This window comes from Coptis chinensis, chromosome 8 (genome assembly GCF_015680905.1).
Source record: "Coptis chinensis isolate HL-2020 chromosome 8, ASM1568090v1, whole genome shotgun sequence".
Lineage (NCBI taxonomy): Eukaryota > Viridiplantae > Streptophyta > Magnoliopsida > Ranunculales > Ranunculaceae > Coptis > Coptis chinensis.
The window spans coordinates 16,230,500-16,256,632 of NC_141463.1; the positions used below are offsets into that span (position 1 = coordinate 16,230,500).

General features: G+C 39.2%; 3 protein-coding genes across 3 annotated transcripts; all 3 read right to left on the reverse strand.

Annotated features, from left to right (window-relative positions):
- Nucleotides 1-3,443: 3,443 nt before the first annotated feature.
- LOC147480217 (uncharacterized) lies at nucleotides 3,444-4,130 on the reverse strand. Its single transcript, XM_086578586.1, has one exon. It carries the CDS (start codon nucleotides 4,128-4,130, stop codon nucleotides 3,444-3,446), a length of 687 nt encoding a protein of 228 aa, XP_086434712.1.
- Nucleotides 4,131-4,139: 9 nt separating this feature from the next.
- LOC147480218 (uncharacterized) lies at nucleotides 4,140-4,793 on the reverse strand. The gene has a single exon (XM_086578587.1). It carries the CDS (start codon nucleotides 4,791-4,793, stop codon nucleotides 4,140-4,142), a length of 654 nt encoding a protein of 217 aa, XP_086434713.1.
- Nucleotides 4,794-18,885: 14,092 nt separating this feature from the next.
- On the reverse strand, nucleotides 18,886-19,877 carry LOC147480219 (uncharacterized). The gene is made up of 2 exons (XM_086578588.1): nucleotides 19,734-19,877; nucleotides 18,886-19,203 (listed from the first exon to the last, which is right to left on the reverse strand). The coding sequence occupies exons 1-2, from the start codon at nucleotides 19,875-19,877 to the stop codon at nucleotides 18,886-18,888; spliced, it is 462 nt and encodes a 153-aa protein (XP_086434714.1).
- Between the last annotated feature and the right edge of the window lie 6,256 nt (nucleotides 19,878-26,133).

A 26,133-nucleotide genomic window follows, 5' to 3' on the forward strand; every position in this document is an offset into this window, starting at 1 on the left:
AAAACTCAAAGCCAACCGCAAGCCCGACATACCCAGCCTAAACTCAACATGATAACTCAAAAGAGTGTACACTAAGGGGTGTCAATCGCCACAATGTCCTATTGCTACTGTATATAATATTTCATGTCGTGCCTGATAACATACTGATAATGTTGTATCCTTTGATGGAGCATCTCCCACGAGTCAAGGACATCAATGATCTTAGAAACTTGAATAGGAACAATAAGGGTTTCTTTTACATGCATCACTATTTTGTATGATTTGGACTTTTCAACACTACACATTGATACGTTTGCAAAACAGTCACAACATCATCGTCCATTGTGGTATTAACATACATACATCCTAGTTGGTCAATTTTAGGCTATTAGCAATGCTCAATTTTATCACTTAAGAACTTGCTATATGCATCCTACATACCTTGAAAATGCAGATCCAAATGCGGATTAAAATCAGTGCCACAATCCAAATGCAGATCCAATATCCAAATGCTGTCCTTGAATCCAAATGAAACTCGAATTAAAATGACCTAGCCAAAATAAAACTCGAATTAAAACGAACCAGCCAAAACAAATATCAAATGCAACGAAATCTAAAATGTAATGAAATGTAAAATGCAAAATGCAACAAAGATAAAAAATGCAACAAAGATTTCATATTACAGCAAAGCAACGAAATGTAAAATGCAACAAAGATAAAAAATGCAACAAAGATTTAAAAGCAACGAAATGTAACAAAGATCTCATATTACAGCAACGAAATGCAACATGCCGAAATCAAAAGGGACAAAGCAAGCAACGAATTGGAAATGAATGCAACAGCAAAAGGGACAAACCAAGCAACGAATTGGAAATGAATGCAACGAATTGGACATACAACATCAATGAAATCAAAAGGGACAAAGCAAGCAAAAGTTCTTACCTTTAAATTGGAAATGAATGCAAGATATCTCCAACTATCTAGTACACTTTTACACAGAAGAATCTCAATTCAGGAAAGAAAAACTCGAATTAAAACGATCTTTAAAAGGTTTGGTTTTGAGTTTTGTTCGTTAGGGTTTCGAAGGGTTTTTTGGGTGAAATCGCGAGAGGGATGACCGGTTAGAGTAGGTTTTTCCGGTTTCGCAATTTTGGTGGGGGGTGTACTGGGCTTTTGTTTGGGCTTGGGCTGGAGGCTGCCCAATCCAATTCTGGTGGCGCCCAATACAGGACCCTTTCTTTTTCAAGTCAGAAGCCAGCCAGATATGTCCTACCAAAATAGGTGTCGGTTATTTTGGCACCTAGCAATGCTACAATACAAGCAGTAGTACTGTACAAGTATCCTACTACCGGCTAAAGGGCCGGCATATCAGATATGAAACAACTTGATTTTTTTATGTCAAAAACACTACACCACCACAGTCCATGGTACGAATCCGGAACCCCAAGTTATTTTCTTCTACTAGCTTTTAAGCCTGGGCCTATGGCCTGGCATGCTACCTTGATAGTTAAGGATTCAAATGTCCAAACTCCACTTGAATAAATAATATATAATATGTGTACATTGATAGTTAATAATCTAATAACCCAAAGTCTTCTTGACTAAATAATTATATATATTAGATTTTGAATTAAAAGCCCAAATCCCATTAGATCGAGTTATTAATTTTGATTTGGGCATTTTCTTTTGTTCATTTGTTTTTGTCTGCTTGAGCCCAATTAAACTGTAATTACCTCTTATATATCGACATAAAAAATGAACTTACGTGTTTGTTTGTTTATTCCACGTGTAATTGACACTCACTAAGCTCTAAATTTTGAGTACATCTTTGATAACTTAATTTCCATATTGTCCTTCTCGGTTTTTAAGTGTTCCAACTCTTCCAATGAGCATTTGCATGACACAAACTTAATATCGTAGCTTGGACTTAAGCATCCTTCTTGAAGAACCTCGGTGTAAGTACCCTCCGTTATACATTCATACCACTACAGCACACGTGTCCACAACCCAGGTTGTATCTCCACCAGCTCGTACCACACCTCCAAGACGTACCAATGACCTAGACACAGGTCGTCGACAACATCAGTTACAACCATATATGGAAACAAATGATCTACCGCGATCATAGAGCTCAGTTAACGCATCAATCAAGGGAACATTTAATTTGTAACATTAGGAGTAATGGCGAGTCATCAAGATAGCACAAAATATGGATCTACATCTTATAACGGCTTGAAGCAGATAAGGAAGGTCAGCTCAAACCTCTATAAATAGAGAGAGATGAACTATGTAAGGCATGATTCAAGTTTACCTAAGAAACTTGATATGTAGGCAACTCTTAATCCCAAGCAAGAGTGCAGCCATTCCCATTCAAACTCAACACCAGGTCATAGACAGAAAACATCACATCTACATTGACGCCGTCTGTCGGTTCGTTTCCTTGAAAAAAACACACACACTCTTTTCTCAAGCCTATGAAGCTGGTCAAGAAAATCACCATGGAAGCACAACTACAAGCTCTAGTAGATCAGGTCAAATTCCTAAGCGAATCATTCACCACGCTCTAGCAAGAGAACCAAGCTGCGCGCGAGCAAACCACCTCCAACACCAACAACGTGACTCCAGATGCAGTTGACAACAACACTGTCACAACCCTCACTGCAACCACCAATCAACGACTAGAAAACTTCGCCCAGAGATTGGAGAAGTCAAACGACAAGGGCAGCGCAGCCCAGATCGTCCAAAAGATGATACAGTCGTACAAGGCATCACCGTTCACCTTCGAAATCAGGGATAAGCAGTCTCCCTCAGAATTCATCCAACCAAAGTTCCCATTGTACCAGGGGCGGAACCAGGATGTAACATCAGGGGGGGGGGGGTAGTTTGAAGTTCACTTATATGATTTTTTTTCTTAAGAAAACCAATCAAATCAAACCATTCAATCTACTCCTTGTGCTAACCGAAACTACACGAATATCTATTTGAGATCATAATTAACTAATATTGTAAACAAAAGAGTCATCATTTTCATTATAATACTCAAAATGGACAAAAGAGTGAGTGTTATCACTACAAACCTAAACAACTATAACAAAGACATTTAAACAAAGTACAAAGTATCGCACTAGCGAAATTTTGCCTTACGTGGCTTCATAATAAATTCATCTACTATCCCATCCAAATCGACTTCTTCAGCAAACTCTCATTCAATATAGACAGTCATACAATCGGCAAGAAACACATCCCCCATCTTGTTACGAAGCCGTGTTTTGACGATTTTCATAGCTGAAAATGCTCGTTCTGTAGTTGCCGTGGAAAAAGGAAGTGTCAAGATAAGATGAATCAATCTATCAATAAAAAAAATAGTGTTTTGTCTTTTTTGTTTCAACTAATCCTTGACATAACTCTGAGATTGTTGACATTTTATGAAAAAGAGCATGATTAACCACATTAATCTTGTAATGTTACAGTTGGCTTCTCAAAATATATATCTCCTGCTTAGTAAAGTCTTCACAATAAAAACAATCTGCGAGCTTGCAAATATCATCAATATCGAAGGACTTAAAAGCACCACTTGGATCCAAAGCTGAGCTAAGAGAAAAAAGCTCCATTGCTTCATTGGGGAATCTATTCTTTAACTCCAGTAACTGGTAATCTATTGCAGCATTAAAAATATCGAAGTGGTAATGATGCTCAACTGTAATGTAATCTCTCTGCTGACAAGAACGACCTGTACCGGCCATGTAACGAGCACCCATATAAAGCATAACAATGTCATATCTTTTGCAAAATGAAATCACATCTCTAAGGAAAGTGTCCCAACTTGATTCTCTTAGTTCTTGAAGAAGTGTTTTTGTACTCGAGACTAAACTGATAGCATTTAAGATGTCTTGAGACTTTTCTTGCAAAGCTTGACACAATAAATTAGTGATTCCCATTATCTTGCTTAATAAATGCAAGAGAAAGACAAATTCAAAGTTTCTCATTGCAATTAAAGCACCTTTAGCTTCCCCACGCATAGAGTTACTTGACCCATTCTCCATGACACTTTCAAGAACTGTAAAAGTTGCACCAAACAACTCTATCAAGCTACGAACAGATTCAAAATGAGAACCCCATCGAGTATCTCCAGCTCGTTGCAAGGTGGACATTTGATTAGCTCATCTTCTACTAATGATTTCACCACTAGCTACTAACTTATCAATCTCAATTTGTCGAGCCTCCTGTAACTCAGCTTTACGCTTTAGCGAAACATGAAGATTAACTATAGAAGCCAACTTTGAGAAAAATAACCAAACATCCGACACATCTTTAGAAGGCGCAACTAAGGCAAGTTGTAGACGATGTGCAAAGCAATGCACATAGTATGCATATGGACACTCCTTTAAAAACAATGCTTGCAATCCATTCCATTGACCACGCATATTGCTAGCACCATCATACCCCTGACCTCTCATATTTGTAACAAGTAAATTGTGACGAGCAAGGACATTAGATATAACTTCTTTCAAAGTCAATGCACAAGTGTTTTTCACGCCAACAATGCCCAAAAACCGTTCTCTAACAAAACCACCACTATCAACTAATCTTATGACAATCGCCATTTGTTCTTTGTTTAAACTATCTTGTGCTTCATCGACAAGGATACAAAATTTTGCATAACCAACTTCTTCACGAACCCTCTTTCTCACTTTTTCAGCATATATATTCAAAGGTTCCTTTTGAATTTTAGGTGAGGTATATTTGGCATTTCTCCGAGCCCCACCTATCAATTCCATAACTTTTTCATTCAACATTGCCACAAACTTCAACATTTCCTTGAAATTCCCACTATTCTTTGATTCGGTTTACTCGTCATGACCTCTAAAAGAAATCCCTCGTAGCGCAAGCAATTGAATACATTGAACAATAGCTTTGACTAGCAAACGATTATTAGCAAGCTCTTCTTGACATTGTGTTTTAAACATATTATCAATGTGTCGAGAAAAATTCATAAAATTCTCACAAGACAAGGTGGCTGACCTATGTGGTGAACATGGACCTCCTTCATGTTGCAAGAAAGCACACTTCTTTCCATCATTAATCTTCTTCCAGTTTGTAAAACCTTCAATAGAAAATTCTGGACGTTTCTGCGGATTTGTTTCAAAAATGAAACAAGAAAAACAATAAGCTTTATCCTTCTTTATTGAGTACTCTAACCAAGGAAATTGTGAGAACCAATTATACTTGAACCGACGACCATGCTTTCCAAACTTAGTGCTTGGATATTGTTTTTCTTGTAGAAGAGTTTGTGTAGGCCCCTTGGAGAGATAATATATTCTAACCACTTCTTGCTAATCAACCACGTATTCGTAAATTGGAACACGTAAACCCGGATCTTGTTCAAATGAAGAAGTCGCATCAACTTCTTGAAGCACAACACTTTGGACTTGAGGGGAATGCTCAACTTCGTTGATCACGACCGGTTGGACTTGAAGAGAAGGTTCACTTTCTTCTATCACAACCCTTTGGACTTTGGAAGGACGTTGCTCATTGCCATCAACTCTTGAAGTATCAAGATTAGGTATAAAAGTTTCATCACTTTCCGATGTAGCAGCTTTACGCTTAAAAAACGATAATAAAGTTTTTGTTTTCTTTGGCGCTTGGTGTTGCGACATGGTAACCTAAGATAGTATATCATTGTTAATAAATTAGTTCTATACTTTAATACATACACTTCAAAGAAAAGGGATTGACTTACATAAAATCATTTGTTTTTTTCAATTTATTCTTCGAGTTCGAGTTCTAATGTAATAAACAAACACGAAATCATACAAGTATAAATAACTAGATGCTTGGTGTAATGGTGTAGACGTGTAGTAGACAGTAGTGTTATGATGTTGTAAAGTTATCCACAGCCCCACAAATCATTTTTTTTTTCTATTCAACAAAGTCATAAGAATATAAATTTAACCCCTACTAATAATAAAACTCATAATTGAACTAACCTCTAAGCTCATTCGACAATTCCGCAATTCGACAATCAATGAATCAACTCAATCAAGTGATCAACAGTGTGGAGTTGGTGCGCACAATTCAACAATTCCGCAATTCGACAATCAGAAGGTTGGTGCACGAAGGTAAGAAGGTTGGTGGGCGCGAGGCCACGATCTCAATGCCTCAATGGCTCAATGAGAGAGATTGAGAAAGGGAAGAAACAAGCCAGGGTTTTGAAGTCCGAAAAAGTGAAAAGTCTATTTTTGTTTCCGTAAGTCAACTTCTCGTTTTTTTTTTGTTTACTGGTTTATATACTTTTTTTTAAGGAAAATTTTTTTTTGAGGCTACAGCCCCTGTTAGCCCTCCTGTTGGTCCGCCTCTGCGTTGTATGATGGTAGCTTATGCCCAGGCCAACACATCGGGCATTTCAGCAAGATCCTTGCGCTCTACAACGCTCCAGAATACGATTACCTAAAGTGCAATCTCTTTCCAGCCAGCTTGAAGGATGGAGCTTCAGAGTGGTTCTACACACTCACCCCTGATTCAATCAACAATTTCGACAAGCTAGCTGAGACGTTCGTCCACAATAGGAAGAAGCAAGCTGACCTAGACTCACTGTTCTAGCTGAAGCAGGTACACGGCGAGAGTATCCGCGCCTTTCTAGGATGTTTCAAGAAGGAACTCCTATCACTGGAGCCAGGCCTCAAAGATAGCTTTGCAACTTTTGCGTTCACAAATGTACTCCTGGACGACTCCGATCTAGCAGGGTCCCTCATACGCAATAAGCCAGAATGTCTAGACGACATGTACCATAGAGTCAACAAGTACATCAAGTACGAAGAATGGCTGGCCCAGCAAAAGGGAAAGAAGTCCTCATAGTAAGTGACAAGCGAGAACCCAAAGAAAGCAGCAAGTACTCAGGCAACAACAACAAGGGCAACACCTCCAGCAAGCCCTCTTACACTAAAAGAGAATTTTCCAACTTCTCCAGAACGCCAAGCCATATCCTGAAGAAGATATATACAACACTTTACTTCAAGCCAAACATCAACAAAGTGATAGCAATACCAAAATGTCCATACTGTCATTTCCACAAACTCTACCACCATGAGACCGACGAATGTTGGAGTCTCAAGCACTACCTCCAAGATTTAGCAAAAGAGGGAAAACTGAAAGAGTTCCTTCCTGGAAGCGACCTCAGGTATAAGCTGAATGCCAACCACAACAGAAGCAGGAGCAGGAGCAGGAGCCATGAACGACTTGCTCACAGAAGGAGTAGGAGCAGAATAGCCCGACGATCTAAATCTCCAGGTCGCTTGAGGCACAACAGGAGACAACACTCCTCTAATCAAGACGAGGAAAAGGTAATCCACATGATTACAAACACCTCCAGCAACGAGACCTCAGGTCGTGAAAAGCGCAGGTGCGTAGGAGCATTGCAAGAAATCTACCACCTCTCCCACAAAGCTGAGATGATCACTCCAACCAGCTCTCAATCTAAGACCTCCATATCATTCACTAGGAGGATCTTGACAAGGTGTGCCTACCCCACAATGATGCCCTGGTAGTGCACGATAAGATCAAAGGATGGACAGTCAAATGTGTCCTCATCGATTCAGACAGCTCCTGCGACATCCTCTTTTACCAAACATACAAGGACATGCACCTGCCAGACTCGGTGATGATAGAGTCAAATGCACCGCTCTATGGGTTCAATAGAGACCGCACATATGCCATTAGAGACATCATCCTACTAGTTTCCATTGGAGAAAAAGAGGACATGGTCAAGACATCAACACGCTTCAGTGTGATTGATGTCAAGTCATCATATACTTCCATTTTGGGACGCAGGTGGATTCACAAGATCCAAGTAGTTCCATTAACTTTGCACCAAGTCCTACGGTTCCCTAGACCCCGAGGCATCATGGAGCTCAGAAGCAACCAACTAGAAGCTCATCGGTGCAATCAAGTCAGCGCAACCACAACGGCCAAAACTCAAGTCGTCCAAACCAATGACGTTCCAAAGCCAAAAGATCCTCAAGGTTCCAACCCTCCAGCATCAGCCACTAACAAACTCAAAGAAAAACAAGCACAAATTGAACCCAGAGAAAAAGTCAATTTGGGCACAGATGATGACCTAAAATTCGTGTATGTAGGGGCTGATTTCCAAGCTCAAGGAGCAACTTGTCAAATTTCTATCTCTCAATAAAGATGTTTTTACTTGGTCGTATATCGATATGCCAGGAATCGACCCTCAGGTCGCTTGCCACAAATTAAATGTAAATCCAACTGTCAAACCTATCAAACAACGACCTAGGAAGCTTGCACTCAAATTTCAAAAAGCCATCAACGAAGAGATAGAAAAGCTCAAAAATGTTGGATTCATCAGAGAAGTCGAGTACCCGACCTAGCTAGCTAACATCGTAGCCGTTCCTAAGAAAAATGGCCAGGTACGACTCTGCATCAACTTCACCAACGTCAACAAGCACTGCCCAAAAGACAGCTTCCCCCTACCCAGGATTGACATACTGGTGGATCAAACTTGCAGACATGAACTCCTGTCATTCATGGATGCATACAATGGATACAATTAGATACCACTGGCAGAAGAAGACCAGGAAAAAATGTCCTTCATAACCGAACAAGGAACGTTCTGCTACAACGTCCTACCATTCGGTTTGAATAATGCCGGTGCGACCTACCAAAGACTTGTCACAAAGATGTTCAAAGACTTACTGGGCGACACCATGGAAGTTTACATAGACGACATGGTGGCTAAAAGCACAAAGGCGGGAGATCACATTTCTCACTTGCAAGAAGCCTTCGAACGACTGCGCCAGAACAAGATGAAGCTTAACCCAGCATAGTGTGTATTTGGGGTAGCCTTAGGGAAATTCTTGGGATACCTCATTTCACAAAGAAGCATTGAAGCAAACCCAGAGCAAATACGAGCTCTCCTCGAAATGCCAGAGCCAACCTCTAAGCAAAAATCCACAAGTTGTCTGGCATGGTTTTAGCCCTCAACAGATTCATCTCACGTGTTTCTGAAAAATGCAGACCGTTACTGCAAATACTAAAGAAAGGCGCAACATTCACATGGACAGACGAATGCCACAAAGCCTTCAACGACCTGAAGGCTTACTTATCAACTTTGCTCGTCCTGTTCAAACCAACTGAAGGAGAAACACTGGGGCTTTACCTTACAACTACCGACTTTGCCATCAGCTCGGTCCTCTTTCGCGAAAGCGAGGGAATCGAAAAGCCAGTTTATTTCACCAGCAAGACATTGGCAGATTCAGAAAAGCATTACTCAGCAATTGAGAAAACAATGCTATCTTTGTTATACTCTGCTTACAAGTTTCGACCTTACTTCCAGGCTCACAACATCAAGGTCATAACAGATGTACCCATCAAGCAGGTGCTGAGTTCCAGCAACAAAATAGCCCCCATGGCCAAATAGGCTGAAGAACTCGGAGAACATCACATCGAGTTTGTTTCCAAAACTTCCTTGCTGACTTCCCCATCGAAGATGTCCACTGGGAACTCGAGCCCATTACTTCACTCAATCAACCAGCCACCCCAGACACATGACACCTTTACGTAGATGGAGCGTGCAACAACAACGGTAGTGAACTGGGGGCTGTGTTAACTTCACCAGAATGAACCTAGTTACAAAATTTAATCAAGATCGATTTTGGCACATCCAACAATGAAGCAGAGTACAAAGCATTAATCATAGGCCTCCGTATGGCACAATAGCTACAAGTCCAAAAGCTCAAAGCTCACAGTGACTCACAACTAATTGTCAAACCTATCACCAAAGAGTAAGTGACAAACTGAGCAAATTTAGCAAAGTACGCTCAGGTTGTCAATAATATCATCAACTCGTTCACCACGTTCTCCTTGGAACACATTCCCCGAGAGGATAACAGACATGCAAACAGTTTGGCTTTTATAGCTTCGAAAGCCCAAGATGCATGTCCCAACACCGTCTACATTGACATCTTAGAGAGGCCAGTCTACCAACAAGAAAGTGTCAACAACCTCACAGACTTTCAGCCCTCATCCGAAGAAGAGATCACTCAATCTTGGTTAGGCCCATTTTAGAAATTTATCCTACAGGGTGAGCTCCTAGCAGAGGCGAAGAATGCTCGTGCCATACAATATCGAGCTCCCAGATACACCGTGATCAACGTTCGATTGTTCCGTAAATCCGCAGGAGGACCCCACCTAAGGTGCATAACTCCACGCGAAGGCCAACTCATCTTTGACAAAATTCACAAAGGCGAATGTGGCAACCATGCAGGAGCCAGATCTCTAACCCACAAAGCAATCGCCCATGGGTATTATTGGCCAGGCATGCACACTGAAGCAAAGAAGTATGTTCTCAAGTGTCACTAATGTCAAACATTTGGCCATAACCATCTAAGTCCTGCACAGGAGTTGATCAACATAGCTAACCCCTGGCCTTTCCATATGTGGGGGCTAGACATCATGGGACCGTTTATCCCACAAAAGAAAATAGGACTCAAATATGTCCTGGCAGCCACAGATTACTTCACCAAATGGGTTGAAGCAATTCCACTCGTTCAAGTCAAGGAAGTCCACGTGATCAACTTCATATGGACCAATATCGTCACAGGGTTTGGTCTACCCCACACCCTCGTCATGGACAACGGAACCCAATTTGTTGGCACACAAGTCAGGGAGTTCCTACAAAAATGGTGCATCACTCAAGCATTTTCTATACCTAGATATGCACAAAGCAATGGCCACGATCAAATTCATCAAAGAGAATCTCCAAAAGATGTTGGAGAGCAAGAAGAGCCAATGGCAAAAGCAACTCGAGAACATCTTCTGGGCATGCAGAACAACAACCCAAGCCAGTACCAACGAGTCTCCTTTCACACTTTGCTTCGGAACATAAGCAGTCATACCATCAGAACTTACAATCATAACCACACGTTCGGACATCGTTGAATCTGGAGAAAACGACTACATCATAGTTGATAAAGACAAATTTACTTAAACTAACTATCTATCCGTAAACACAAATAATCAATTAACTAAATAAGTGCTTATATCAATATTCTTACTCTTAAATAATGAAGTAATATAAAGAGTACGGATTCGTTCTACTCCTAAACTATCAAGACATAAATGAAATTCAACAAAAGGAATAATAATGAGAGTAATATTGTGTTGTAAGATTTATACTCTACGATTATACTATCAATTGATTTTATACTAATATTAACTAAAGTAATTAAATATAGATGAAACAAATATGGAGAAAGCTAGAGAGAGATTGAAATCCACTTTTAATTTCTTAACATGCTAGCATAGATTTGTATAAAAAACCCTAGTCTAGATATTCCCTTACAAGGTTAAAATATAAAGATTAGACTTTTAATGACCCTAATTACTTTATACTATCTCTAGTCATAAACTAATTAGCATGAGAGAAAGCTTGTTCCCATTCTCATGGCAAACTCACTATTATCTAGTTTAGATTAAACTCTTCTTATCTCTAAGTCAAGAAAAACCTAAACTTAACTCCCTAAACAACAAATCTATACTAACAAATCAAGTCCTCTTAAGCTTCATTCAAACTCCCTCTAATGAGAGTTTAACTATGAATCATGGGGCTATCATGGACATAATAATAGAAAGAAGAAAACATAATGAATAACTACTATATTAAAGATTACTTGAATTGAATTAATGGTGGCTAGGCTAATAAACAATAATTAGGTTTTAAAACTAAAGAAGAAAACTAATTTATTATCTAAACTAAAGAGGGGAGTAGCTAATATTTGTTTTAGCCTTAACCCTATTTATATAGGAGAGGGTTAGGTTACAATTTCGTGCATGGGCTTTTAGGCTAGGTTATGGACCAATAAATCAAGTCCATAACCCAATTGGTTAAATCCAAGACATTCAATTCTAGTCGTATTACTGTAGCACATCTTTTCAGCAACTTATATTGCTTTGATCGAGTCAAGGCCTAGACCACTGGAAAGAGATTTTTGAGCCGGTCATTTTGATATAAAATAGGCCTAATTCTAAGGCCTGAGTCCAAAGATATGGCATTTCGAAGTTCTATTGACTTTTCTTCAACTCTCTAATCCGGTTTGACTTTCACTTAACAGTGTTGACTTGGGATTTTTAAGGGCTTTTTCTCCATTAAACTTGGGCTTTCTTCATGGAACTTCTCTAGTAATCACTTTAGCTCCTTTTAGCGCCTAATTAGTAACGAATTGGCATTTATTCAACTCCGAAGCCTGAAATACTCAAAAATACGTAATTAGTGGTAAACCTATATTATTAATAACATAATTGGCTAAATAGAAATACTATTAAAGGGTTTAAACTACAGTTTTGGGCTCTTATCAATAGCCAAAGAAGTCGATCTCCTAGAAGAGTACAGAAAAACAACTGCAATATCCCTAGCTCGGTACCACCAAATAATCCAACGATCTTATAACAAGAAGGTCGTCCCAAGATCTTTCCAGGCTGGCAATCTAGTCCTTAAAAAGACCTTAGCACTAGCCAAGCTTGACCCAACCTGGGAGGGCCCATACATAGTTCACAAAGAGCTTACTAGATCAAAACTCAGCTCGGTGACATGCTTCCCCGACCTTAGAATACAGCTCTACTCAAGCGTTTTTACCAGTAATTTGTCTCCAGTTATATCAATCAATATGAATAAAAGTCCATAAGCATTTCAAGCAAAAGTGCATGAGTACTATGCATCTTGCACTCGCTACCCGATCTGGGACATCAAAGTATTAGGTCGTACACCAATGCCAGAGTTATGAACGACCCAACTATAATTACCCCACAGTGGTTAATTATCCATCAAATACAATCCACGGTCCCCTAAAAGGATCACAAATCAACTTAACACTAATGCCAGGGTTAAACTTGATTCAACAGTAATTGCCAATCAAAGGCCAATTATCCGTCAAATACAATCGAAGGGACCCCTAAAAGGACCCCAAGTCAACTTAAGGCCTCTAAAAGGGTTAAGTTTGGCACAACTATAATTATCACTCAAAGGCTACTTATCAATCAAAAGTTCCCCCACAAGGAACGACTGAATCAATACCCACACCTAAGGATAGGAGGAAACCTAGGTGCCAACTTATGACCTACAAGCATCAAACGATCTAGCAAAGCTCAACAGGTCGTCGAATTACTACAATGCAACACAGATCGTCAAATAGCAATTCAAACAAGTTCAACGGAAGTAATGACATTCATACATACTTCAAAGACAATCTCATTCAAAATCAAGTAAGTAATTTAAATATTTTCACTTAAAGTAATTTTGGTTAAACACCGGAGGCCCCCAGGTTATCCTGGGAAAATGACCTCAGTATCCCCATCAAAAGTTGAAGTATCAATATCAACAACCAAAAAGAACATTGTTCAAACACTTCATCAAAACAAAAGAAGATCAAAATCAAATGACACAAAGCAGATTCTCCACATTCAAGGGTGCCAAACTGCAGCCCTCCTCACTAACAGGGTCGCTAGCTGAAACACTGCTTGCATTCAACACTTCAGGGGCAACTTCCTCAGAGGGTTGAACATCAGGAGCAACACCAAGGTCGGTTGGTATATCAGATCGTCTACTAGCATCTCAGTACTTTCCACAGTAACTGTTGCCGCCCCACTTTCAACCGATCTCTTGAGGGTTTTGTACTTACGTTCTAGTAACATAAAATCATCCACTAGAACGTAAACATCACCACTCTCCACCAAATCAACTAGATTGTTGTACTCTTTCTGAGCTCGTTCAGTAACAACCTGTGATTACTTGCTCTCAGCAAGCATCAAGAGACGGCTGCAACAAAGCTACTCTCCTAGCCAGCTCCCCAACCTGAGACCTAAGCCCCACCACTTCAGCTCATTCAACCTCTTGAACAGCCACCGACTTGTCATAAGCTTCCTTTGTAGCATCTAGCTCTTTCTTATACAGGTTGGAGATAGCTGCCATCTCCTTTAGCTTCCTATACATGGCCAGAACCTGACAAATCAACAAAGTCAGTAAAAAGAGCAACAACTCAAAAGAATAAAAGCCAGATCGGAAGGACACTTACAAAGCACAGAAAGCGATCCAGCTGAGTCCTACGAAAAGGAGCGGGAGCATCACCACTCCCCCCAGCACTCCCACCTCCATGACCACCCCTATCACTATCACCCCCCTCAGGTCGTCTAGAAGTAGAATGGCTATCAGCAGCTCCTCCAGCCGTTCTCACTCCAGAAATAGGTGCTCTCCTTTGGTTCTCTCTCTCCATCCCAAGATCCGAGCTAGAATAAGATATTTCAAATACAAGCTTGCGAGCCCTTTGCTTCTGCTTAAATTTCTTCTAGTTGATCTTCTCACCTCCCCGCTTCTTAAAATAATGAGCAACCTCTCCCAAGACAGATCGTTTCTCCTCCCAACTCAAACAAGCAAACTTTTCTATAGCTCCGGTACGTGTACGCCCACGAATAGCAACCTCTGTAAAAACAAATAAAGTGGTCAGAACGTTCAAACTATCCACTACCATACATAGACTACGACCTATAACATAACAACCTACCATCTTACTTTATAACACGATTATCCAACTCCGACTGAGGACTATAATTACCCACAACCAGTAAGGGCCTACGCCCCCAATCCTCCTTACTCACACACACAATCATAGTGGATTTCCCTTTCACCACTTGCAAGCTAAAGTTCATGGCAGACGACCTCTTCACAGAAAAATATTCAAGAACATCTGATAAACAAATGTTGTAACCTCTCTTGATAAAAGCCCAAAACTGTAGTTTTAACCCCATAACAATAATGTTTTTAGACCGATTATGCGAGTAATAAATAAGAGTTAATGCTGATTACGTGCTTTTATGTATTTTAGGCATTGGAGCCAATTATGTGCATTAATAGCGGCCCTTTTGTGAGATAAAGGAGCAAAGGTTGCTTGCTAAGAAGTTCTTCGATTAAAGGCCAAGATTCAAGGAGAAAAAGCCTTTTTAAAGCCCGGTCAAAGCTGAAAAGTCAAAGTCAACGCTGGCAGAAACCGTGCACAAAAGTCAGCTGAACTTCCGAAAGCCATATCTTTGGACTCAGACCTCGGAATTGAGCCTACCTTACGTCAAAACGACCGGCTCGGAAAGAGCTTTCCAATGGTATAAGCCTTGACTTAATCAGAGGAGCAGAAGTGGACGAAAAGGCTATTGAAATCAAAACTAGCTGAAAAGCCCTTTTTGGATTGAAGAAAATAGGTTTTGGGCCCGATTTTCCGGCCCAAAACATGGCTCAAGCCCATGCACGATTTTTGGATATGGTCTCTTCCATATAACAAAGAAAAAAGCTTAGCTCTTAACAATGGACTTTTAGGGTTAGAAATATATAGATCTAGATTAGAAATTAAATTAGTTAGACTCCATTTAATTAGATTTATTTCCTTGTTTTGAATTTAGTTTTTTTTTAATAGAATTGTTATTATTCATTAGATCAATAAAGTTAGATTAGTTATTTTTAGATCTAGTTTTAGATTCAAGTAATTAGTTTTTAGAACAAAGTAGATTATTATTATTCAATTCAATTGCTTCTCTTCTATTATGTATTCTTTTCATTATTTTGTTCATGATAGTCCTATGAATCAAAGCTAAACTTTCATTAGAATAAGTTGAATGAAGCTTTGAGAGGACTTGATTTGTTAGTATAGATTTGTTAGAGAAGAATCTGTCGGCACATTTCCAGAGGAAGAACACAACCCTCATCTTTCCCCTTTCTTTTAGAAGATTGGGCCATCGTTATGAAAAGTCATCAATAGTTCATACACGAACACCCATGCTTTTATAGCGCATGTTTACTATTTACTGGAAGTTGGAAAGTCACCAACAACCTAAGGACGTTTCACTTCCGAAGGACACATCACTTCCAAAGGACGCATCACTTCGGGGAATCTCTTCCAAAGGACGCATGCATCACTTCAATAATCTACTTATTTTGTGAAAGGTTATTATTTTGTATGAATCATTTCAAACAATTCAGTTATTTTGCAAATGGGATAAAGAAGCAGAAAGAACAAGCTAGAAGAAATTAAAGAAAAGTAAGAGTCATTTCGTCAAACACATACAATTCATACATAAAGGGATAAAAACAGAACAACATAATACAAGCCATGAATATGAATATGAAACAGATGAACAATCTCCCTCATGAATCAAATCAGACTCCTTCCAGAATTGTTCCCTGAATCTAACCAAACAGATTGGATGACTTCCATCTTACGTCCACATCTTTTCACTTTTTTCAGCAACGACATAATTTTCTTCTTCAATTTTCTTTCCTTCATTTTCATCAGAATATCACTATCAGTAATAAAATTATCCATCTTCCCAAAGAGAATATCAACCTCCTTCATTGCTGATGGATTCACTTGCTTCTTTATCCTATTGATCGTAGTTAGTATGTCTTTGAGTAAATTCACCAACCTAATTGGGGAACGAGACGACACTGACGAAGTTGACATCAAGAAAGAGAACGATTATTATAGTTAAGAATATCGGTATTGGGGAAGTAGGGCACAAACCATATCTTATAAGAAAGCTATTTCACAAGGCTATCTTAGGCCGTCCAACCTCAGGATCTTAATCTCAACCGTTGATCAAGTAATAGAGCAATAGCCATTAAAACCTTCCTTGGACGACAGTCAATTAACAGACACTCTCTGGGAAGGTTCTAAACGATGGTAATCCTATACCCAACTGAACTCAACGATTATGTATGGGATTATTGCCTTATTTATGGTCCGCTTATTTAGAATGCACAAGTTAGATTCTACAAAATAGCAATAGTACTATCGAAATGGTTCATTAACACTATATAAGCGTTCAAGGCACATTATAAGCTGCTCAAGGCACTATATATGCATGAATTCCCACAACCATGTTATATAGTGCCTTTCCTCAGCGTATTTAGTGTCGTAAATAACCTAATTAGTGTCATTCATACGATCATGTTAATAAGCGTATATGAACGTGGTTCAAGGCACGATATACATTGTTCAAGCCACTCAAGACTCCATGTCCGTTCACGGATAATCCGTTTAAGAGAAGGCATGATATATATGATTTCCGTTTGCATTATAAGCTACGCAAACATGTCCGTTTAATATATAAATTAGTTCTACCAAGGACAAGTCAGTATAATCATTTACGGCCCCAAACCATTTACAAGTACCAAAATCCAACTCTTGCAACTACCAAAATAAATACTGGCCCAAATAAATAAGAGATAAAAAGGGGGCACCCATTATTCCCACAAATTCCATCTGTTACTTGCACGAAATTCACATAAGAAATTGCGATAAATGATACTTTGAATTCATGATCATCATTTACAGTAAGAGGACGATAATTTCACTGTTTTAGTCACCTCATTTACAACCTCAAAAAGAAATATCTCAACAATACTAACCACACAACAATTGAGCAATTGCACAAGTTAAAATCATTAAAATCGCAATAGTATCTCCCAAATCTTTTGCCAAGATACCTTTTGCATGGACCTAATATAGGATACTCGGAAGACTATTTAATATTGTCAATAGCTTATATCGTGCTATATACACTTATATAGTAGTATCTTCAAGAGAAACTATAAATAGTTGAAGCCATATCAGATAATTACAAAATTAAAGATAAAGCAGTTGAAGCCATAACTAATCACAAGTTCAAAAGTACCCACAAAATCCCATTCTTGCAACAACCAAAATATCAATAACAAACAGTTGCAATTCCAAAAGGGAAGAAGGGCAAAAAATGTTAACTGCTTTATCTTGTGTCCTAAATGGCGACAAAGTCAGAACTGTTACTATCATAGCCTGCGATGTTTGTCAACCGCTTCGGGGTTCGCAGGACGGTGCTCAGCTTCCTTGTTATCGACGAAGTTTTTGCATGTACGTCTGTTGTGCCCTTCCATGTTTCACAAAGTGCAACATCATTTACACTTTGGACCCTTATGCTCTGCTCTTATCTTCATTCTCTTCATAGAAATCCGACCAGGTTTGCGCTTCAAGGGAGGGGGCAGGTCGCGCTCTTCCTCCTCATCAATGTCCCACTGCTCCTTACTCGGAATGCTAACCCATACCTCACGATAACACCGTTTCCAGTTTGCAGTACTGTAGTACGAATCGACATATGTCATATGACAAGCTTGGCGGCTCACACTTATGGCTTTGCATGCATGCGCACACGGGATTCCCATATGTTGGAAATACCCACACGAGCAGACCCTATTTTCAAGATTGACACGAAATATTCGACAACGGCCGGTCTTTATTTGGTACTCCCCAGTCCCAGCTCTTGAGTGTGTGAATTCCAATGCCTTGGTGATGTTGGCTCGCACCAAACCAGTAGCCCTGGGTGTGAACCTCTCATTGCGGGCAGCCCAGTCATCCGCCATTTTTCTGTACTTGCAGTAGTGTGCACTGATATTCTCCCTTATTGCTTCCACTAAACAAACAACTAGAAAGGCTCTGTCATCCTTAATCATGTTATTCTAGAACTCAACATGGTTAGTGTAGGCAATGCCATATCTCTTTACTATGGAGGCGTGACATGCTCACTTATCCAGCAGAATCTCCATAAGCCTATCGTAAACACTTGAGTTCATTTTCTTTATATCTCTCATCACAGCACGGAAAAACCACTCTTGAGTTGTCTTAGCTGCTGTCTTAATCTTCCTCATAAGCAGAAGTGACGGAGTCAAACCCGACATGTTCTTACAAATGTGGTTCATGCAAAAGACATGTTTAAGCGAAAACACCTCAGGGACTTTGGCTACCAGACTGGCATGCCGTCAGATATGATAACTAACGAAGTCTCATACCCAATCACTTGGTCTCCTAGGCAATGCAAAAACTAATCGTAGTTCTTGTTGTCTTCACCGCTAACCAGACCAAAAGCAATAGGGAAAACATGATTATCACCGTCAATAGCAATGGCTGAAATCAGACATCCTTTTGATCTCCCCCTCAAATGTGTGCAATCTATTTCTATGCGTGGCCTACATGTGTGACGGAAGCTCCTCACAGTAATCCCATAGCTCCAGAAGTAACACTTGAAGCGATCTGTGTTTCCCACTCTTTGTAGCTCTGTAAAGCTGAAGCGATCAACCTTGCTCAATTCTTTACTGTAGGTGTTGAGTAGTTGATAAGACTGGCCGAAACTACCTTGAATCTATAGACATTACAATTATAGTGAATACAGTGCTAAACTGAATCACAGTCTATTAGGTCTAAAAGGTGTATAGCTTATATTATGTCTTTTGGGGCGTACATAGTGTCGTGCACAACCTGTATAGTGGCGTGATCAACTTCATAAGTTTAATTTCTAAGCTATCTTTCACATCAAATATAGTGTCTGTCATAGCTTATATGGCCTCGCGAAGAACTTGTATTATGTCTGTAACTACTTTATAAGTTACATATCTAAGCTATATTTCAATCCGTAATTCTTATATAGTGGGAGCTGCAGCTTATATAGGGTCGTGCAGATCTTACAACATCTTCCTATGAAAATATAATAACATATCTTAATACAGTGTTCATCTGAATCAGTTTATTAGGTCTATTAGGTCTACATCGTATATAGTGTTGTTCACAACGTATACAGTGTTTTAAACAACTTGATCAGTTATATATCTAAGCTGCCTATATGACATGCATTTTAAATAGGAACATAAGTTGACCATCTTGCAACGCACGCACCTCTTCGAGAGCCTTTTCCCTTCCCCGCCACGTAGTTCTGTAACTGATATCTACTGAAGTCCACTTTTTAACCATTGCTCTCATGTGCATTGCCTTATATGTTCTGTCATTCTGCAAAAAGGTCTTTACATGACATGGCGACATAACTGCTTGACACCTCCCGATTAAACTCACCAGCCTTTTGGCAACCACATGTGTGTTTGTTATATACGGTTCTCACACCCTATATATATGACCCTTTCGTCTTTCGCGGTTACCGTGAAACTCAAACTATTCATCTCAAAATTTTTACATCCTAAGCGCACTTTCTCCATTCGTTTTCAATCTTAATAGTTCAAAGTTATGTTTAATTGCAAAAGTCTTCATGTGAAAAATAAACAAACTCCTTTCAGGGAACTCCATAGCCACAGTCAGTAAATTTGGATCTGGAGCTACCCACTCAGTTGGAGGTGCATCTTCTATGCGACCTTCGTCAACCACAACCTCCTTGTACCGTTGGGATTTCTCTCCTCTTTCCTTCAAGTGGTCAACTTGTTCACTACTGTACCGATTCTCTTCTGTCAGCTGCGCTCCTTCTCCATCACCCATACCCCTTCCAAATGCCGGTAAAACGACTGGTGGTTTGTCATATATGTCATTATTAGTACCACCATTGATATTTGGATTGTAGCCGCAACCATTGTCCTGCGTACACACACCGTTATCCATTACTTGGGGGCGGATATACTCAAAAGGAAGCATTATTGGACCTAATGGGCACACTGCAGGAGCGGTGTGCGGAGTTCCGAGGACGTGCTGGTATAATACTCCACCGTAACGTCCTGAACATATCGCCTGACCACCACTGCTTTCTTCCCCCGCCGCAACACCAGCAACACCACTAACCTAATATGGATGACCACCACTCTTTTCTACCCCTGCTGCGGACACACCATCAACTCCATTAACTTCTTCAGCATGACAGCCACTTTCCACACCAGATATGACTCCAGCCATTCCGAAGCATGTAGTAACACTACCTGGGCTATCACTACCACTAAATTCTCCATAAACTAGACCATCATCTTCAAGCATACAATCACTGTCCATAATATCATCCCAATCTGTATCCTTCACATTCTTAGAGTCCATACCTATAGGACTGAGTGGGTTCATATATCTATCCATCCTCGACGTACCAGCCACATCCATAGACACATGACCTTCCCCTTCTGAGTCACTGTGCAATTCGAGCGGAGCCCATTTGCTACCCAACCCAGTTATAATAACTTTGTCTGTTGGTATGTCCGGAATAATAAGCCTCAAAGTTCTTGGAAGTTGCTCAACATTGAACATGGTTGCCTTCCCATTGAGCACTTCAGATTCGTCAGTTCCAATACAACTACTTCGGACAAGAATTGCACCTCTCCTTATTTTGATAACAAAGATCATGATGAGTTTGGGAGTTACCCCGAAATCTGATCGTATTATGTTAAAGTTCCATTCAAACGCAACTATTTATACGGAGTGTATCCATAAGACTTGGAGGTTACTGGAGGATAGAGTAGTTTATTCAGGTTCGGATGAGGAGGATACGGCATGTTTTGATGCCAATGCCTTGGAGAGATGTAATTCGGATATGGAACACATGTCAGTGCTTCATCGTGGCATGCGTTCTCTTAATACTATTTGTGAAGATCTCCAGACTCGGCAGACTACCATACATCAAAATTATGAGACTTGTGCCCAACGCGAGAATGAGCGTTGGGAATCTACACAGAGATTCCAAGAAGAGGTGCTACGACACTTGTGAGCTCAGCAGGATTCTAGGTCTGACAACTCTGACAGGCATGAGCGTCGTCGACGCAGGACTGATGGCGCTGGCACATCTTCATCCCAGGGCCCATCTTTATCTCGTGGCTAGTGGTTAGGAAATTTGTTGTATTGATGTTGTTTTTATCATTGTTTTTTAGTAGTTTGGATGTTAAGTTGTTAAATTCAGTAGTTAAATTTGAATTCTGTGGTTAATTGTTATTTGAATTTCTATTTTTATTTAATTTGGTTTTTGAATGAATCCCACCTTCCCGAATTGTTTGGGGGTGGTATTATTGTCTTTTTGCATTGTTTTATCTTATCCACCATTTTAAACGTTAAATTATGCAAATCGTGGAAAATATGAGTTGTTGGGAATGTTGCCGATATGAGTTGTGGCTAAGATTAGAAATTTTGGTATAATGAAAATTTCAATGAGTTAGGAAGTTTCTATTTTAATTTCAATCTAAAAGATCTTAGGTTTGTTTTAGAAAAATGAATTTGGGTAGTTTTCATTTTAGGTTTTGGAAATATTCGATTTCCGAAAATTGCCTTAATAAATAGGGAAATTTGTAGAATTCATTTTAGAAGCTAAACCTCCTTAAATACTTTATTCATTATACCCTACAACCCACAACTCTCACTTGCATCTCTCACCTTAAACCTCCAATTTTTTCCCTTTTGTTTTTCACTGCACCCTGTTCTTCATACCCGGAGCGCGACCTGCGCCCTCACAAGACTAATTCCGAGCACACCCCGTGCTTAAAACACTGCAACTCGAGTTCCATCAAAGTGCGACCTATGCCTCAGAGAGCGCGACCCGCGCCCAAATCACTGTAACTCGAGCTAAAGACTGAGCGCGACCTGCACCCATCCAAGGCAATGTGTGAGTCGCCCCGCGCCCTGACCTTCGTAGCCATTGAAATTTTTGATTTTTTGTGAGTTATTCCAGGGTTTTTTGCAGCACTTCTAGAGTGTGTTTATTGTGATGAAATCTCTTACAGTCATACCTGAGCAGTCTTTCGAAGACTTGTTCCAAAGTGACACCTATGGGGCGTGGTTTTGCGATGTGATCATACAAGTAGGCGAGGAATCACTAATGGTAAGTCCTGATGAACTCTATTGTCCTGCACTTACATCTTATTTTTATGATAATTGTAAGTTCTTTGATAGACCAGATGGAGAACAAGTGTTCTCCATCACCATTGAGGATGAACCAATGGAAATTTCCAGGTTCTTGTTAGCCTTTGCTCTCGGACTTTCTATGCCCGCTGAAATACAAGACCCATGGGGCTATTGGGTAGATAATATGTATGTCTACACCTATGAGTTCTTGCATGAGGCTTATGGGGCAGGAATTTTCCGAATAGAGGACCAAGGGCAATATAACGTATCCCTTGGTAGCTTGTCCCTTAACGTGGGCACGGTGATGTTTTTTATTATGCTAAACATATTAGGGGAATGGCGTTTTTCTTCTGTGAATGATGCCACTTGCAATGTTTTCCTTGCTTTAGCCATGGGATGTATGCTCTATGACCTTCCTCGGACCTTAGTTTCAAGTTTAGCTCAAGCTCACAGTATGAGGCATAAGTATCTTCTTATGCCTGTATTAGTTTGCCTAATAATGCTATGCTTATTCCCAGATTTTTGTGCCCCTTTCACGGATTGGGTTAGGGTCGAAATCATGAGACCCACCAATTGCGTGGTTCGTTCGAGTTATGACTTGGCCAGGATGGCAGGTGCAACCTCATTTGGTTGCTCCTTACACTCCATCAGACCAAGTAACACTTGACAGGTTAGAACGGGTAAATGATACACGACGAAAGGCTTGGCAAGTTGTCATGGCATGGCAGACCGACGAAGGAACCTCACTTCTTTATAGAAGAGGAGGATGATGATACTTAAGCGGTGGAGATAAGGTAAGTTTTTAGTTTCAGTTAGTGTCTGCTTATGTCCCAAGCAATTTAATTCTAGATAACCCCATAACGGGTGGAACTCATATAGAGTTGCGTCTATTTTTCTTTATTAGTATGTTTTAACTTTGTTTTGCAGATGTTCCAAATTTCACGCGTTTCCATGGTAATTTTCTACCTTTTTTATTTCTATACTTTGAGGACAAAGCATGCTTTTGTTTGGGGGTGGCATAGAAACAAGCGTAATTTAAGACACCTGTTAGGATATAGATATGTACAATATGCACTTGTTTTCTAGTAAAATTTCAAAATTTCAAAAATATAAATAAAAAGTTTATGATGTACACTTAGGAATATTGGTATTGTTTCTTTCTCTATGCTCGTAATAATCTAGAAGTTTCACGATAGCTTTTGCATTAGAATAGTTTTTAGAAACTTAGGTTAATATGTAGGTAATAATCTTGCATCTTTCTATAAATATATTACATGAGTATCTATGTTGTATTGGCAGTAAGTTTCTGAAATCTAGGCTAGAGTACTTATTCTACTAATCCTGTGAGAATATAGCCTAAAGCCTTATATGAGTGAAATATTTGAGAAATGACACAATGGAGAAGTAAATTCCGGATAGAAAAATAACACGTCCACTTGCTTGACCACTATACCATGTCCTAAGAGAGAATTTAGGCCCTTTTTGGATCGATATAGCCAGAAATTCAAAAATATGAATTATTTTCCGCTAGTCGCCCCTCTCAGCCTTTCTTTAGTCTTTCATAAGCCACAATTCCTTTACCCTGCTACAAAAACAAAACAGAATTAAAAAAAAAAAAAAAAAATCAACCTACCCATTTTAGAATAAGTCTGAGAATAGGATGAGTGAAGAAAGAAGAAGAGAAAAACCTGTGTAAACAAAGGTTAGTTAGTTGCTTCAGAAAAAAAAAAAAGAAATTTCAATCCAAAGAAAATAAAAGAAATAAAATAAAAACTCGAAAAATAGAATAAAAGGAGTCGAAAAGCCAAAATAAAAAGGCTAAGGATGGAAACAAATTGTAGAAGCAAAAGAACAAGGTTTTCTCTAGTTACGTAATATGAAGACCCTATTATCTCAGACTTGTCCTTTTTAAATATCCATTTCCTTCCTTCTTGAACCATCTCCTAATCCCCACAACACCTAATAAAGACCTCTAGCTCAATTAGGAATATGTTAGTGTGATCGTAAGTGGCAGATGTGTTTGATCGACTTCGGCTTTCTTGTGTGTCATTGAGATTGTAAGGTATAGTGTGCCCACTACACACTGGAGTAGTAAAACTTGGGTGGAAAAATCATAATGATTTTTATCTTGACCTTGATGTGAGGACCTACTTAAGGACGCTATTCCAAAGTTTCAGAAACGAACCTGTTACTGCATTTCATAGCATTACTCGTTGTATATATGTTTATTCGTAGATGATTGATTGTTATGCATATATTAGCTTAGGTTTTGACTTGCTTATTCTTATTCATTGCTAGTGAGATGTATAGATATTTGAGAATAATTAAGGAAACAATAGTTTTATTTCTTAGTCGTTGTAGTATAGATGAAGTTTGTGAGTACCTTTACTAGAAAACTCTCACGAGGCTATAACTCGTCCACTAGGGAATTCCTAGTGGTTTAAGGCCTTGTTGCATATAATAAATGCAATCGCACTCAGCAAAACGAGATTAGTTAGAACTCCATTTTTGTCACTTATTCTAATTTCTCATATTTGCTTTAGAATAAGCAAAATGCTGTTTGGGGGTGGTTTGATAAGAGTCCAAAACTATAGTTTTAACCCCTTAACAATAATACTTTTAGACCAATTATGCGAGTAATAAATAAGAGTTAATGCTGATGACGTGCTTTTATGTATTTCAGGTATTGGAATCAATTATGTGTAGAAATGCGCCCCTTTTGAGAGATAAAGGAGCAAAGGTTGGTTGTCAAGGAGTTCTGTGATTAAACGCCAAGATTCAAGGAGAAAAAGCCTTTTTAAAGCCCGGTCAAAGTTGAAAAGTCAAAGTCAACGTGGGCAGAAACAGCACACAAAAGTTAGCAAAACTTCCGAAGGCCATATCTTTGGACTTAGACTTCGGAATCAGGCATACTTTATACCAAAACGACCGGCTTGGAAGGAGATTTCCAATGGTCCAAGATTTGACCCAATCATAGGAGCAGAAGTGGAAAAAATGTCTGTTGAAGCCAAATCTAGCTGAAAAGGCCTCTGTGGACTGAAGAAATTGGGTTTGGGCTCGATTTTCAGGCCCAAAACATGGCTTCTCAGCCCATGCACAAAAAAGTGGATCTTGTCTCCTCCATTTGGAGGAGAAGACTTAACTCTTAAGCATCTAGTTTTGTAGGTAACCATTAGCCAATACTTAGTTTTTAGATCCAGTTTTAGAATCCATTTTTAATTAGTTTTTATTACCTTGTTTTAATTTAGTTATTGAATCATTTGATAATTCTTCATTAGATTAATAAAAGTAGTTAGTTATTCATAATTTTAGTTTTGGTTTGTTAAATTACTTAGATCTAGTTTTAGAATCCATTTTTAATTAGTTTTTATTACCTTGTTTTAATTTAGTTATTGAATCATTTGATAATTCTTCATTAGATTAATAAAAGTAGTTAGTTATTCATAATTTTAATTTTCATTTATTAAATTACTTTGATCTAGTT